The sequence below is a fragment of the Hemitrygon akajei genome, chromosome 19 (genome assembly GCF_048418815.1).
Source record: "Hemitrygon akajei chromosome 19, sHemAka1.3, whole genome shotgun sequence".
Taxonomy (NCBI): Eukaryota; Metazoa; Chordata; class Chondrichthyes; order Myliobatiformes; family Dasyatidae; genus Hemitrygon; species Hemitrygon akajei.
The window spans coordinates 33928042-33945242 of record NC_133142.1 but is presented as its reverse complement, the minus strand read 5'-3'; the positions used below and the strand labels follow the sequence as shown (position 1 = coordinate 33945242).

The 17201-nt window shown below is 40.2% G+C and overlaps 1 protein-coding gene across 5 annotated transcripts in view; it reads left to right on the top strand.

Annotated features, from left to right (window-relative positions):
- Positions 1–17201, top strand: part of LOC140741871 (FERM domain-containing protein 4B-like) — a 316280-nt gene that overhangs the window by 282399 nt on the left and 16680 nt on the right. For all 5 annotated transcript variants that reach the window (XM_073072370.1, XM_073072368.1, XM_073072369.1 and 2 more), the window contains 3 exons: positions 5091–5167; positions 14136–14274; positions 14414–14555. In XM_073072370.1, the coding sequence (XP_072928471.1) occupies positions 5091–5167; positions 14136–14274; positions 14414–14555 (358 nt within the window). The remainder of the gene's footprint in view (positions 1–5090; positions 5168–14135; positions 14275–14413; positions 14556–17201) is intronic.

Here is a 17201-nt window from a genome sequence, read left to right as displayed (position 1 = left end):
TGATTTTGTTGCTCAAGATTTCCAGCATCTGTAGAATCCCTGGTTTCTTTTTCCCTCCTCCCTCCCCCTCTCTGCCATCATTCTTGGCTCTCATCCCTTGGAGCAACTCTTGAATTACTGTATTTGATGGGCAACTTGGTCAGGGGTGTGGCCTAGCCTTCTGTCACAGTAATTTGTGGACAGGACTGGTTATGAAGAAACCATCTCAGCATTTCCCAGAATATTCTACTAGGAGTATTCCTGGGAAAATTGGTTCAATCTATTTCACAGATCACACATGCAGCAGAGCACTGATTATTGTAAACTTCAGGTGAGCCATTCCATTTTCATCTGGCCCAGGTATTGAGATTTGCAGGTCAAATGATTGGATGAGAGAAAATTATTTCATTTGGAACAATCAGCTTAAATACTGGCTATCATCACAGATTGGGGCAATCATCAACCCTGCTATGAATACAGAACATTATGAATAGCTGTTTTCAAATTATTTAAATTCATACATGAGATAAAAGTATATAGTGGATAACAGTTCATTGAGACATCAGTTAATCGGCACAGCTACTTAGTTGGGACAACTCTTAAAGAAAAACTAATTGAGAAAATAGCCAGGATTTCCTTTGTTTATTTGGGACAGAAGTTTCTAACAAGCATTAGTCACATGCATTTGTGTGGCCTTTAGACACTATGCTATGTTTGTAGCAAACAGTTGTTTAAATAGTGCCAGTTGCATGTTTTGTGTCAAAAAAAAAGTGATTTTTGTCACTGGTAGTTAGCGAGAAATAAGCAGTAAGGCAATTCAGAACTGTTTTGCTCTCTGCGGTTTCAAGCATTCAGGCCTGGAGATGCCAGAAACGGCCATGAGTAAAAAAAATAAATAAATAATTTCACTACTTCAAGTTAGGAACAGTGAACAATTTGAAGATATTGACATCTTGAATGTTGCAGTGAAAATGAAGATTTGGAGGATGCAATCATCGAAAGCGTTGTATGAAGACAGTCTAGAACCTGCAGGTCCAGGTGTTTGCACGGATTTTGTTCGTTTACAGTCAATCAAAAGAAAATGGCGGTGTGCACTGGATGAATTCATCTGTTGAAAGTTATTCATAAATAGTTTTACAGTGTAGCAGTGTTCCTAGTGTTATAATTTCTTCTGGATTTAATTATAATTTGTTATTCAGTTAAACGATAGTTTGTCTTTTTTTAACCCTTGTAACTATTTTCATGAAATTTTGAGCTAATTGGGGCAGCCGCTTAATTGGCCTAAAATGTACTGGATCTGATGTGTCTCAGTTAACCAGAAGCAACTGTTATGTTGGTACTGCATAACACTAGTAAGCCACCTAGGGTTCTGACCATATGGAGTTTGCCTGTTCTCCCTATGACTGCAGGGTTTCTAATCAAAACCCAAAGCTAAAACAATCCAAAAGTGTGCTGATCGGTTAATTATCAGCTATAAATTGTCTTCCATGTAGGCAGGTGGCAAGAAAGTTAAGAGGCAATTGATGGGAAAGTGAGAGAAAATAGGCTATCGGGGAAATAAGTGAGGGAGTGGCAGTGTTCTAAGCATTGACGTTGATGGGCGAAAGGCCTCCTGTGTTGTGAGGAGATGTGAATAGGATTGCTAAGTGCTGGACACTTCTGATGTCTGGTCGGAGTTGTATTACTGGTTTGTATGTGACCAGGTCAAATATGTAGACAGAAATTAGATAAATGTTCGAATACTTTATTTTAGATAACGCCTAGGAGGGGGAGGTCAGTATAGATCTTAAAACAGTCCTAGAGAAACCTTCCGTGTTCATTTCGAATGCCAGAGTTTATTAGGACAGCAGGAGAATGCCCTGCTCTTCAAATGTCTAGTGAGATCTTTTCCCTCTGCATATTTTTTTAATGGTTGGGACATCACTTTAACATCATATGGCAAGCAGCATTTCCAACCATTCACTGAAGCCTCAGGCCCCGATCTTGTACTTGCCTTTCTAATGTGATACCACTAACTCTTCATATTGCACTGATCGTTGCGAGATGTGTGCAGTGTAATTCCGTTACTTGTCTATTTTTAAATTCAGGTAAGTTTAATTTTCTTTTAATCACCAAATGGTGTACAATCTAAAAGCATTGAAACTCGATGGATTCCTTCTGTTAGTGTAATTGTTTGTGTATTTAAAAGTTACTGCGTGTTACATTGTGAATGTGTTAGTAAAGGATTGAGTGAACATCTGTTCTAAAATTCTTCAACAAATTCTAGTCAAATGGATTTATTCTTGGCCTCTCGGGCTTGCTGATTTTTCTTTTACTATGGACTCATAAAATCCAGTTTTGTACTCGTTTTGCAGGTTGGAGACCAGTTATGGTCAAGAGCATACTGCGAGAGAACTATCCCAGCACTTGCCTCACTGTTTTAGAGTTTACATCCCTCAAAGTTATTCAGTGGGAGCATGCCATGATATAGAGAAACCAACTGATTAGAGGTTTCACTAGTTTCTTTCGAAATGTTTTGGTTAAGAAATTTCACTAGGGGATCCTTACAGTATTGTGTTATACAATAATGCTGTTTCTGTGTGTGTCAATTAGTTATACTAATCTGGCCATCAGTACATTAAACATAATAATGCCAGTATTCATTTAATGTTCCATTATTCCAGCAATGTTACCTGACACTCTATATCTTAACAATTATACTTATCCTAGTAGTTTAATTATAAAATGTTTCCACTTCATTAATTAAAAATTAACCTACATATTAAATAATAAACTTGACCACACTGCAAGCAAAATCTTAATCCTGAGCTCATTTAGATGTAATTATTAAAATTAGTTCTGACTTTTTAATCATCATTTTAATGTTATTTAAAACAAAACTAGTGCAGAGATCGCAGAGACAATTATACTTTTAAGAATGCACTAATCTAAGGAACTACAGGCACAAGATTCTGCATTTACTGAAAATCTTCACTAGGCACACAAAAAGCTGGTGGAACTTAGCAAGTCAATCAGCCTTTCACGTAAATACAGCTAAACAAAACAACATTCTTTGGGGACCAAGGTCCAAAACTCTGTACATAAATCACATACAGCACTGCCAGTTCAAATGAAGGGTCTCAGCTCAATATCTTGCTTTAGTCCCAGTCAATGAAATTATACTTCTGACTTTTAAACTGGCCAGAGATGTATATCCATGCCAAAGCTGGCTTAAAATTGGGAAGAGTGGTTAATGCAGCTTTAAGTTGAGAAGGTATTTCCATATTAGGAAAATAGTGATTTTTTTTTGAGACACGTGTTTTTGCAAAGATTAGATCATATGTCAGATTACACTAAAATGGTGTTATGTTATATCAAATGATGACAAGTATGTTATTTAAACTGTATTTTGAGTTTCAAATGTGTCCTAAATTGGAGCAATTTATTTCTCATAATGCTAAATATCTTAATTTACCAGGAGGCTGCATTAAAGATATAAAGTCATTAAAGTCTCATCATGACAGCTGTGGAATTTAAATTCAGATTAATAACCTGTCATTTAAAAAAAATAATACTACAAAACTATGAATTTCGGGAGAAAGATATGCTTCAGGGGAGGAAATCCATAGATTTTATCCAATCTAGACTTTACGTGATTTCCAGATGCAGAGCAGTGTGTTTGATTTTGAAGTATTCCAGCAAGCCACTTACTAGATAAAGTAAGGAGTGGGTGTTAAGTACTGTTTCGCTGGCATCATCCATATTTGAAAAATGAATACATAAAAACATTTTCACAGCAGTCTTGTTTCTAGTATCAATGAAACCTACAGGCCTTGGAACTTTCAACAGAGAATCATGATATCTGTTTAGCTGCAGAGTTACTAAAGCAAGTAATAATTAAACTGGTGTTCTGTTCAACATCCTGTAGAACCAGTCTGGCAAGAGTCTTAGTTACAGACAGCTGACTTCAGATGATGCCTCCTTGATAGTGCCTCAAGTAAGAATTTTTTGAGTGTAAGCATTCAACAAGGAAAGGAATTCCAGTGTGGGCTGGAGCGTTCTGCCAGTATGTTGCAATGTTGATCATGTTCTCACAGTGTTGCAACTGACGTAGAAGGCAGCTTTTGACATTGAATACTGCTTCCTCAAGAACAGAAATCCTTTCCACTGAATTCCCATTATAGGTGGGATGGAAGTGAGTGGCTACTGGGAGGGACTTTATTAATGACAGAGTTGACGCGCTGAAATAATGGGAGGAGTAAATCATACGAATGATTCAAACTCACTCGAGAGAAGCTGAAACCAGGTTACTGATGTAATACAAGGAAGTTTGCTGGGATTTTAAACACACAACAGTTCTTGGGACCTTTCTAAAAAGAACTATATGTACGAAAGTGTGTGCAAAGCTTAATCCTTTATGAGCTGACAAATTGGTGAGCAAAGTGCCAATCAGTGTAAGTGTCTGTGTTTTGTGTTTTTAGTTCAGTCTTTAGTTGGTCATAACAGTGTGTATCAGAAAGTACTGGGGAGTTAGCACATCCAGGGTTTTAAAATGTAAAAAGTTGGCAGTGACCTTTCCTTGCAAAGGATTTCCGAATGTTTGTTTGCAATTACCGATGGAAGACTTTGTAAAGTGGTTATTTCCGAAGGCAGCTAAAGTAGATAGTGAATGGCATACGACAGGTATTGATTTTAAATGATTATCAGACAGCTGAAAGGGTTAGTTGGCAGAGTGTGTTAACAACAATGGAGCATATTATGAAGGAAGGTGGTGGCAATTGAAACAAGGAAGTTATTGTATTTGCTCTATAGCAACACGGATAATTTATTAAATGGAGAGTTGTCTTAAGGTTGGCTCTGTTTATAGACTTCCAGTCCTTTAATTTGTTTTTTTAACATAATAAACTTTATTCATAATAAAAATTAGTTTTCAAAAATAAACTATTCAGCGCCTTTTCATACTTTACCTTCATATTCATTTCTCTCTGTCCTGTCCTGTTGCATTCATACACATCAGTATCATTGCTGCCACTTGTGACTCTAGAGTGGTAGTCATTCATTTAATTAAGTACAGTTATCCCATCAGTTTTGCACCTTATATATTCAAGCTTACCGTTGTTGTTTTTTTGTAGATTTTCCAGTGGAAACAACTTGAGAATTTGTATTTTCGTGAAAAGAAATTTGCAGTTGAAGTTCACGATCCCCGCAGGTAAAGTGCTTCCTTGCTTGCCGTCAAACTTAAAACTTGTTTTAGTTCATGAACATATCTCATTCATTAAAGTGTTGCAGAATTTTAATTGTGAGTTCTATTACAAATATCCTTATAGAAGCTAAATGTGACTCTGAAGCAATTACAAATAATTTTTTAAAAGGCAATTTTTCAAAACGTCCAAGGATTGATTTTAATCAATGCACCTAAAATTTGAGTTCAGTCCATTGGTCTGTGCCCTTGGGAATCAGAATCAGGTTTATTATCACTGACATACGTCAGCAAGTTAGTTGTTTTGCAGCAGCCTTGTGGTGCAATGCATAAAATTTACTACAAACCACAAGGAACATGGAATATATATTTAAAAATTAATCAAGTGCAAAAAGAAAGTAAAAATAATGAGAATAATGTTCATGGTCCATTGTCTGTTCAGAGGGGAAGAAACTGTTCCTGAAGCATTGAATTTGTGCCTTTCATCTCTGTACCTCCTCTCTGGTAGTATAATGTGAATAGGGGATGTCCTGGGTGGTCGGAGTCTGTAATGATGGATGCCATCTTTTTTGAAGCATGGCCTCGATATGGGGACGTTGATGCCCATGATGGAGCTAGCTAAGTTTACAATCCTGTGCAGCTTTTTCTGCTCCTCTGAGGTGGCCCCTCCATGCCAAATGGTGACACAGCCAGTTAGAATGTTATCCATGGTGCACCTTTAGAAATTTGCTAATCTTTGACATACCAGATCCCCTCAAACTCCTAATGAAGTATAGCCAGCGGTGTGCCTTCTTCATAATTGCATCAATATGTTGGGTTCAGGATCAATCTTCAGCAATGTTGGCACCCGGAAACTTGAAGCTGCTCACCCTTTCCACTGCTGATCCCTCGATGACAACTGGTGTGTGTTCCTTCAACCTCCCCTTACTGAAGCCCACAATCAAGTCCTTGCTCTTGGTGATGCTAAGTGCAAGGTTGTTGTTGCAACACCACTCAAACAGCTGATCTACCTCACTCCTGTACGCCGCCTCATCACCATCTTGAGAGTCCATCAACACGTGTGATCCCAGCAAGCTTATAGTTGGTGCTTGCACTGTGCATAGTCACACAGTCAGAGACAAGCAGTAGTTGCCTTTATTGACTCAACTCCATCCTTTCTTCCATTCAACTTTTATATCTTGTATTTATTTCTTTATTACCATATTAATAATTGCACCTGTTATAGCTAGCCATTGTTGGCTTCCTGTTCCAAATGTATTAAAGTTAATAATGCCTGTTCTTATATTTAATCCTTGCATGCTAACATGTTCTGCTCCTCTTGTCTCTCCGGGTGCTTCTCCTTAACTCACTATCAGAAAATTGCTGCAGTGTTCAAGGTGGTTTTTTTCAGATGAGATGAGAAGGCACAAGGGTTTTTGTTAGCGACAGTACTTACAGTATATCTAGTTAGGGTATTATGCACAGGACTTAAGAAACGTTATGTATTCCTCTGTACTGCTGCAGCAAAAAAAAAGAACAAATTTCATGACGTGTATGATGATAGACCTGATAGTGGACTGAGAGTGGGAAGGGGGGCAGGCAGAGGGGAATCATGGTTGGGGAAGGGAGAGGGGAGGGAGCAGGAAGCACCAGAGAGACAGATGTTCTGTAATGATAATAAACCAATTGTTTAGATTCGAATGACCTTGCCTGATGTCTCAGGGCTGGGTGTGTCTACACCCACGCGACACCCAGGCACTTGTGCCACCCCTCCCATGCTGCGCCACTGTCGCCATTCCTAACTTCCTTTGCTCAAGCCAGATTTACAAACTCGCTCTCTGCTCCACGTTGATGCGTACAGTATTATCCAGAAGTCTTGGGCACCCCAGCCCTATGTATGAGCTTAAGACTTTTGCATAGTACTGTAGAAGAGAAGTTGGAGAAGATGTCGTGAAGGAAGTTGAGAGGAGATAAGGTCAGCAAAGGAATGTTCTTATTTACTGATGTTACGATGGTTAAGGACTCAAAGTAGGAGATGAGCACTGATTTCAAAAGGAAATTAAATATGTGTGAGGAAAATAAATTTGCACGAGAATGGGACTGACAGGGCAGCCCTTCAGAGAGTGGTATAGACTCAGTTGGTTGAAAGTTGATTCCAGTATTGTCATGGCTCTGTTCCAAATGACATCACTGTCCATTAGGTGGATGTAAAACAAGTTTGCACTTTTAGGAAAGTGATATCTATTCTTCTACCAATATCTGTAACTAGTCATTTGATAGCTGGAATCTTGCTGTGCCCAGTTTGGTGACCATGTTTCCTGTATAATACCAGTGACTCCATTGCTTTGAAAGTATTTTTGGACATGTTGAAATTGTTGAAGGTACCTTATCAATGTTATTTTCTCTGATGAGGGGTCTTTTTCCAAAACGTTGACTGTTTATAACTCTCCATAGATGCTGCCTGACCTGCTGAGTTCCTCCGGCATTTTGTGTGTGTTTCTCTGCTGTGTTTGTTATTTTTCTGTTTTGGGCAGAGAAGTTCCTACTCCCTGGAATTATCTTTCTAAGCTAGTTTGCCTACTCTCCAAATCCAATCTGTCAGTGAAAATTTCATCATCTTTGGACGTTTTTAATTTAAGTTGTTCTATAGTGGCTATACTTGCATGTCAGCTTTGTCAGGTCTTGCCTTTCATAAGCTACACTTCATTCAAAATGTTGTCTCCTTTTGTAGAGCTCTGGTGGTGCGGTCAGTCAGGGCAAGGCACACGCTGGGGAATTGCCAAAACGAGCATTAGCCTCCAGAGCAAGTGTGGTTTTTGGCAGCCTGGTAGTATAACAGATGGTGTAATGCTTTCACAGCACCAGCGACTTACGTTCAATTCCCATCGCTGTCTGTCAGGAGTTTTTTTTACATTTGGCCCTGTGTTCACATGGATTTTCTCTGGGCGCTCCAGTGTCCCCTCACTTTCCAGAGATCTGCGGGTTGGTAGGTTAATTGGTCACGGGCTCGTTGAGATGCAGGGTCTGTCACCTTGCCGTGCCTCTAAGTAAATGAAATAAATTCACTGTCACCCCTCTATTGTCTGACATTTGCTTTTTGTCCTCAGAATTAACATTCTGTTGCAGCATTGTTTTCTATCTTTAAGTTCATCCAGTTGTCCCCGATCACCTCATTCCTCAGATTTACCCTGTGCAAGTTGTACTTCAGCTGCCCAGGTCCTGCCCACTAGATTTCTCTCCCTTTACTCAGCTGTTTCTCCATGGAAACCCATCTGTCTAAACCAAAGCATTTGTAGCTTCGAAGACTTTCTGCAGCACTGCTTCAATATTTAAGTGTGTTAATTGTGATCATGTTTGTATAAGTTTCCAGAGGGCAGGGCTATTTTTCTGGAGTCAGAAGTTCAATTCTGATAGTGCCCATGAAACACCCATCTTGTCCTTAAGTACAGTTGGCCCTCCTTTTCAGCGAGGGATTGGTTCCGGGATCCCCGCAGATAGCAAAATTTGCGGATGCTCAAGTCCCTTATTCAACCTGGCTCAATGTGCTGGATCTTAGGACCCAGCCGAACCCCAGACCTTATTTAGCCTGTCTGCGTGCGGTGGGCATTAGGACCCGGCAGTAGAGATCTGAATCCACACTGTTTCTGTTCGCGAAAATAAAGTGTAAATAACAAAACGATCGGAAAGAGGTGAAACGCCGTCAGTCATTGGAAAAGAGTCAGGCTACGTCGGTCAACGATCGGAACAATTTTAAAGATGAAGTGAGAAAGGCTTTGCCCTGATGAAAGCTACAATTATTACTAAGCAACGCAGTGGTTTAATTATTGGGTTTTTGATCCTCCACATCAGCCCGGCACGGTGGAGAGCGCACTCAGGAGCGATCTGTCCCGAGCCCGGCGCTAGAACATACGTTCTTAAGTGTTTTAGATGCATAGAAAGGTAAAATATATACTATATACTAAGACAAACATTTGACTAACTGACGCTAAATAATACCAGATGTACCTGTTCCAACTTACTTAGTAAGAGAACTTCTGATTTTTTTCGATCCCGATCCACGATAACCCATGCACAACCTCCCGTATACTTTAAATCATCTCCAGATTACTTATAATACCTAATACAATGTAAATTGGTTGTTATACTGCATTGTTTAGGGAATAATGACAAGAAAAAAAATGACTGTACACATTCGAACAACAAGTGCTGGAAGAGCACTTCCGGGTTTTCACGATTCGCGGTTGGTTGAATTCGCGGATAAGGAGGGCCGACTGTACCTATCTGATTCACTGATGTTCTAATGCTTCGATAACCAGCCCAGACTGTGTGTGACTCAAAACCCCCAGAGAAACTTTGGATTGCAACTTTAAGGAATATATACCACTTATATTCCCTCAGAGGAACACTTTTAAAATTCAGAATGAGGAACACCTGTATTCCACTCACTGTCCTGAATTATCGCCAATGAGTTAAGGTTCTTAACTGCCCTCCAACGTGGCCAAAGGGCAATTATGATGAACACTACACCGCAGCCTTGTCAGCAACGTGTTCATCCGGTAAACAACACACAGTTACAATTTATGTTGTAGATCACCTCAGATTGTATGGTAGCCAAGCAGATGCAATCTATTTTCTGCATTCCATCTTTTCTGCCAGAGTTATTTTGGGGGGAAAGCATCGTAACAAATGCTTCCATGCACTGGCTTCTGGCCAATTTAAACTCAACTCCTAAAGAAAGCAATGAATTTAAGGGAAGTGTGATTCCTCAGGCACTATCTGTGGGCCTGGAGGAAAAACCGAAAGGAGAGTTAGCTATTGAAACGAACGTATTTTTTTAATTTACTACTTGATCTATTGGTAAATCAAATATTTTGCAATTGATCATATTGTTCCTGTATAAAGATTGTTGCTGATAATAATTTCTTGATGTTAACTGATAGAAATTAATCTAGGATTTCTGTGGCAGTGGATGAAAGAAAAGGAATGTCACTGGGGTTTGTGGCAGAGTAATTATGGCCCTGAGATCACTGGCTTGTAACTCTTCACCCGATATCCATTATTTACAGCCTGGTTTTGAAGACATCTAGTAGAAGAGATTCTGTCCCAGTCCTTTATGGATAAGCTACTATTATGCTGCAAGTTTATTTATGTATTTTAAAGTGATAAAACTTCATTAACTTTAATCAGTACAGTAGTGTGCAGTACAGCTGTCTGTGAGGCGTCCCCTTTTTTTGTTCTTTGTGAAATAATATTTTTAAAATTCCATGAATAGAAACAGGTGGTGCACTTTTCTTGAAGTCCAAACTCAAAGCTGCTTTGGACTTGATTTTAAAGCCAGCACGGCCCTCCTCCACACTAATAACACTGAACTTTCTCTCAGTTGGTCCTTGAAATAATTATATTGCCACAGCAGCTAGGGAGGAGCATACAGTCCCAGGCCATCTGACGCTTTCTGTTGAAGGAGCACTTGTACGTAGCATAATGCAAGACACAGCAGTTAAACAAGAGTTTTTTTTTTCCATTTCAGTGCAGTTTCAAAGTAGCAAAAAATGAGCAGTTGACACCAGCATTCCAGAAATGTTTAATTGTAAGCATCAAATCTTAAATGTATGGCATTGAGTACTGTCTATGCTAAATCTGAATACTGTGCACAGAAGTTGGGTGATCAGCAATTTGAGCCTGCTCCATCAGTCAATACAATTATGGCTGGTTTTCTATTCAAATCCACCTGGCCATACTATCCTTGCACTCCATTTGCATATTATTTTCAACACCTATGTGTCCACAGTCCTCAGTGTGGAGAGTCAGAGCCACATAGCACAGAAATGGGCATTTTGGCCAGCAACAACGATGCCAACCTACTTTGTCCCCATTAGGACCATGTCCTTTTATGCCCGAAAGACACCAAACTGTCTGTCTGAGCACTACAATATTTGAATCTGATTCCATCTTCAGTTCTAGCAGCACATTCCAGATGTCAACCAATTTCTGTGTGAAAACAAAACTTAATCCTCAAATCGCCTTTAAAATTAATTTCTCTCACTTTAAATCTATGCTATTTTGTTTTTGATACCCCTACCATGGGAATATTCAGTATTTTAACTATCTGCTCTCGTGTTATATATAAGTTATCCCTCAGCTTCTTTCTCTCCAAGAAAAGCACACCCAGCCTATCCAATCTCTTCCTGTATTAAGTCCTCCAATCCGGGCAATGCCCTGATGAGTCACCTTTGCATTCTCTCCACAGCATGGGTTCAGACTTGACCTGGGGTGCAGTTTGCACTTTTTCCCTTTGAGCCCACAGATTTCCTCCAGGTGCTCCGATTTCCTTCCCCATAGCAAAGGAATGGGTTGACTGGCAGCTTCAGGTTACCCCAATGCATAAAACCTTTCGAGAGTTGATGGGTTTGTGGGGGAAGAATGAACTGAGTTTAGTGTGAGGTCTGTGCAGGAAAATCATTAGTGGGTGCCTGATGACTGGTGCGAAGCAGCTGAACATCTATCTCGGTGCTGTTTGACTCTGATTCCAATCACTTATCAGGTAGATACAAGTTATTGATAATCATTTTGTTGGTTTGTGCTATAAGTTCCATTCTATCTGTAGGTAAAGTTGTGAAATTCATGGCTCCCTCTGGAGCCCAAACTTTTCCCAAGTTTTTAACCTATGAGTACAACTCATAAAATTTGTTACCTGAAGAAGTATCTGCAGTCTTTTTTGTCTGACAATACAGGAGGTGGTTATTTGGCCCAGTGGGACTGCACCAGCTCCCATCAATTTTATTCTCTCACTTATCCCTTTGTATCTCTGCAACTGGTCTCTCTGATAGGAGCATCACTTTCCCACCCAGTTTGCATGATGGAGTAACGTTCAGTAGCTGTTTCTCCTACATCTTCTGTGAAGTAGGGAGAAACCAGAGCATCTGGGAAAGCGAGAGCAATCTCCAGGGCAACGTGCAAACTCCACAGGTGCAGTGCCCAAGTCTCTGGAACTGTGAATCAGCAGCACTGGCTGCACCTCTCTCCCACCTGTAGCTAATTCCCACTGCTTTCTCTGCTCGTTCTTTGCTGAAAATAACAAATGTCAGATGTAGTGCAGGCCTCCCCAAGTTGCAAGCACCCCACTTGTGGGTACCTGTCCATGTATAAAGATTAGCTTTATTTCTCATGGAAACATACAATGAAGTGTTTCTTTTCTGTCAATGACTGACCACAGTCCGAGGATTGTGCTGAGAGTGTCATTACGTTTCCAGTGCCAACACAGCATGGCCGCATCTCAGGAACCCTAATTTTAACCGTACGTCTTCAGAATGTGAGAAGAAACCAGACCATCCAGTGGAAAACCATATACCGTAGTCACGAGGAGAATGTACATATTCTTACAGACAGCAGCTGGAATCAAACCCCAATTGGCGATTCCTGGCACTGTAAAGTGATTGCATTAACTGCTATGCTACCATGACACCCTTAGGAATGAGATGACTCATTATTTTTTGACTTCATAAAAATTTTCCAGGGAATAGTTAAACAATATTTGAAACCGGTCAGACTTCCCTAGTTGTAGGGATTGGTGGTGAGTCAGTTGTGTAACATCTATTTGAATGATTTAGATAAACTGATCCAGCAAATTTACAGGTGGCACTATGTTTGGGAATGTAGTGGACAGCAAGGAAGGTTATCAAAGCTTGTAAAAGTGATCTGGACCGGCTGGGAAAAATGAGCTGAAAAATGGAGGATAGAACTTAATGCAGTCAAGTGTGAGGTGTTATACTTTGGGAGGACAAACCAGGGTCGGACTTGCGCTGTGAGCGGTAGGGCACTGAGATGTGTGGTAGAACAAAGGGATTAGGAATAGAAATCCATAATTCCCTGATAATGGCATCACAGGTAGGTAGAGTCATAAAGAAAGCTTTTGGCACATTGGCCTTCCTAATTCAGGGCATTGAGTACATGAAGAAGGAGGAGAAAGCCCTTAACTCTGAGCGGAGTCATCGGGACGCCGTTTTTTTTTCAGCAGGCTTTCTTGTTTTTACAAGGCCGAGTTGCTAGCTCGCCACTCAGCCCAGCACGGATGGAAAGCGTGCAAAGGAGTACATAAGTATTTATATTTAAATAAGATATAATTCTGTAATTTTGAGTGCAGTTCTGGTGACCTGCCTACAGGAAAGATGTCAATAAGCTTGAAAGGATGCAGAGAAAATTTGCAAAGATGTTACCAAGACTTGAGAACCCAAGTATGGTGAAAGGTTGAATAGGTTAGGTCTTTATTTCCTGGAGTGCAGGAAAATCAGGGAAGATCTTTTATATGTATACAAAATTAAGGGGTATAAATAGCATATAGGCTTTTTATGGAGGTTGCGTGAGACTAGGACTAGAGGTCATAGGTTAAGGGTGAAAGGCGAAATACTGAAGGGGAATCTGTGCCAGAACTACTTCCCTCGGGGTGGTGAGTGTGTGGAATGAGCTGCCGGTAGAAGTGGTAGATGCGAGGTCAGTTGTATCATTTAAGAGAAGTTTGGATAGGTACATGTATGACAGAGGTATGAAGCTGAGGCAAGTGCAACAAACAGCGGGAATTAGTGATTTGAACCACTGTGCTGGAGGTGGATTTGTCAACTGCTGCAGGCATCTTCTGCCGGCTGATAATGGGGCATACTCTCCCCACTACTTCCCATCGTTTCGAGCCACAACAGCTGGGAGCTGGGTCAAACCAAACCAAACCGAATTAGCGAGGGCGACTTGTAGCCAATCTTCCCATACCTGCTGACTCTCCCCTCAGAGCTGTTTTATCTGATCCTCACATTTCTGGTATGAAAAAAATCCGGTTAAGTCCAGATCCTAGGAACTTAATCCTGTTGTAGCACAGTAACTGTCTTTGCTCGTTGGCAGTGTTTGTATTTAAATTAAGTTGGATATCATATCCCTCCGTGTTTTCATTTTGTTATATATGCTGCAAACCTGTACTTTTGGAAGCAAATGGCAATGATTCCTGTATTTGCAGAGTTCCGTTATCAAGAAGAACGTTTGGGCAGACAGGTCTGGTCGTAAATACATGGTATGCAAGTGCCTCACTGATCAAATCCATTTGGGTGATGGCAATAAGTCAACATCAATTCTACCTGGACAGGAAACAAAGCAAGGTCAGTGCTTGATGAGGAAATTGGATTGTAACTTAAATGTTGATATGCAAATTTAAATTCTGTTGATAATTCATTAACCCCCCACCCCCCTTTGTGACTTCTAAGGAGATCATTTTAATATTTGTTTTCCCTCCTATAGGCAAAGATTCCTTCAGCAAGAAGTCTCAGTGATATTGCAATGGATTTGACTGACACTGGAATACCTAAAGCTTCTAAACTGACAAATGAGGATAGAAAAAATCCAATTATAACAGCTAGTAATGGCAGCCTAATCTCCTCAGGTAAACTATTTGTGAGGTCTGTTCTCAACATCCCATCAAAGGTGTTTCAGCAATCATTAGCAATTTTCCAGAAGTACCTGCTTTTACATGTACGTGGTATGGAGTCATAGAAAAGTACAGCACAAACAGGCCCTTCAACCCATCTAATGCATGCTAAACGTTGAAACTGCCTGCTCCCATCAGTCTGCACTGGGATCATAGCCTTCCATACTGCCACCATCCATTTAGCTATCCAAACTTCTCTGAAATGTTGAAGTCAAGGTCACGTGCACCAGTTGTGTTGGCAGCTCATTCCACATTCTCACGACCTTCTGAGTGAAAAAGTTTCCCCTCATGTTCCCCTTAAACTTTTCAACTTTCACCCTTAACCCATGACCTCTAGTTGTAGTTCCACCCAACCTTAGTGAAAAAAGCCTGCTCGCATTTACCCTCTCTATACACCTCATAATTTCATATCCCTCTATCAAATATGCCCTTAATCTGCTACCTTCGGAGGAATAAAGTCCTAACTATTAAATCCTTCCTTATAACTCGTGTCCTCCGGACCCGGCAACGTCTTTGTAAATTTTCTCTGTACTCTTTCAACCCTATTTACATCTTTCTTGTAGGTAGGTGAACAAAACTGCACACAATACTCCAAACTTGGCCTCACCAACGTCTTCAACAACTTCAACATAACATCCCTTCTCCTGTAGATAGTGCAGTGATTTATGAAGGTCAATGTGCCAAAAGCTTTCCTTATGACCCTATCTACCTGTGACTCCACTTTCAATGAATTATCGACCTCTACTCACAGATCCCTTTATCTACAGCACTCCTCAGAGTCCTACAGTCACTGTGTAAGACCTACCATTGTTGCTCCTGCCAAAGTGCAATATCTCGCACTTGTCTGCATTAAATTGCATCTGCCATTTTTCAGCCCATTTTCCCAACTGGTCCAGATCCGGCTGCAGATTTTGATGGTTCTCCTCGCCATCAACTACACCCCCAATATTGGTGTCACCTTCAAATCTACTGGTCCAGTTAACCACATTATCGTCCAGGTCATTGATATAGATGACGCCAGCACTGATTCCCTGCGGCATTCCACTAGTCACAGGCCGCCAGTCAGAGGGGCAACCATCAACTAACACTAAGAATCCCTTCGGATTTTTCTTCACCTTGTCTGCTAGGGAAACCTTGTGTCACCTCTTAGTCCTCCTGATTTCTTTCTCAAGTGTTCTCTTGTCTTATTTGTGCTCCATTAGTACCTCATTTGTACCTACCTGCCTATACCTGCTGGGCACCTCTTTTGTTTTCTTAACCAGGACCTCGATATCTCTTGAAATTCAAAGTTTATCTGTTATCTTTGCCTTTTATTCTGCCAGGCGCATACAAGCTTTGTACTCTCAAATGTCAGTTTTGAACGCTTCCCACTTGCCAAGTTCACCGTTCAGAAAACAGCCTTTCCCCATCCACACTTGCCAAATCCTTTCTGAAACCATCAAAATTGGCCTTTCTCCAATTTAGAATCTCAGCCTGCACACCTGATCTGTCTTTTTCCCTATTTACTTTGAAACTAACGGGGTTATGATCACTAGATGCAAAGTGTTCCCCGACACGAACTTCTGTCACCTTCCCTGATCAAGTATCGCACACTCTGTCATTGGGACCTCTAGGTACTGATGAACGAAACTTTCCTGAACACGTTCGGCTAACTATCCCATCTAGTCCCAGTCAATACGTGGAAAATTAAAATCACCTAATATCACAACCTCAACACAAGTGAATCTGCAGATGCTGGAAATAAATAAAAAACACAACCTTGTGTTTATTGCAGCAGTCTGCGATCTCTCTGCATATTTATTCCTCTAAATCCTGCAGACTGTGTGTGTGTATATATTTGTATAAGAACAAAACTAGCCTTATGAAATCTTAAAATATTATTAGAGACGATATGTTATATCCAGTGAGTCTGTGTTGGGGTCAGCTAAACCCAAGCATTGTTGGTAGCTTTGCCCTTACAGATGCTCAATCATCTGTAAAAATCAATAGGTGGAGACAGCTTCTGATGATAATGCAATGTATTGATTTCAAGTTCCAGTTAATGGAGTCTTTACAACACGAGAGACTGTAATTCTTTATATCTAAATTGATTTTGTTTTCATTTTCAATATCCAATTAATTTAAGCTTTAAGGCAGTGTGTACAGGTACATATATTGTGCAAAAAGAGATTTATCTTTAGGGTTTGAAAATATGGAGAATTTGATTGCTTTTTTAAAAAAATAAATCAAGTTCTTTCTTACAAAACTCTGTAGTGTTAAATTGCTTTCCATCTGAGAATGGCCAGGATTCCTTGTATTTTTAAAATGAAAATCTGCAGTTGGTAATCTGCAAGGTATTATTTATTGACACGTGTGCCAAGAGCATGATGAAAGACTGGCAAACACCACATGGAGCTGATACACCTATAAGTTAGTAGTAACAATGTCCTTCATGCCAGATTCTGCATTCTGTTTTGACTGACCACGCAGAGACCTCTTCAAATCCTGAAGGAAGCACATCTGCTGCTCGAGCAGTTCTGCATTATGCTGTTTTGAATCTACATAAAAACACACCCTTATTACATATAGTAATCTTCACGTTGTTTAGATGTAACAATGGCA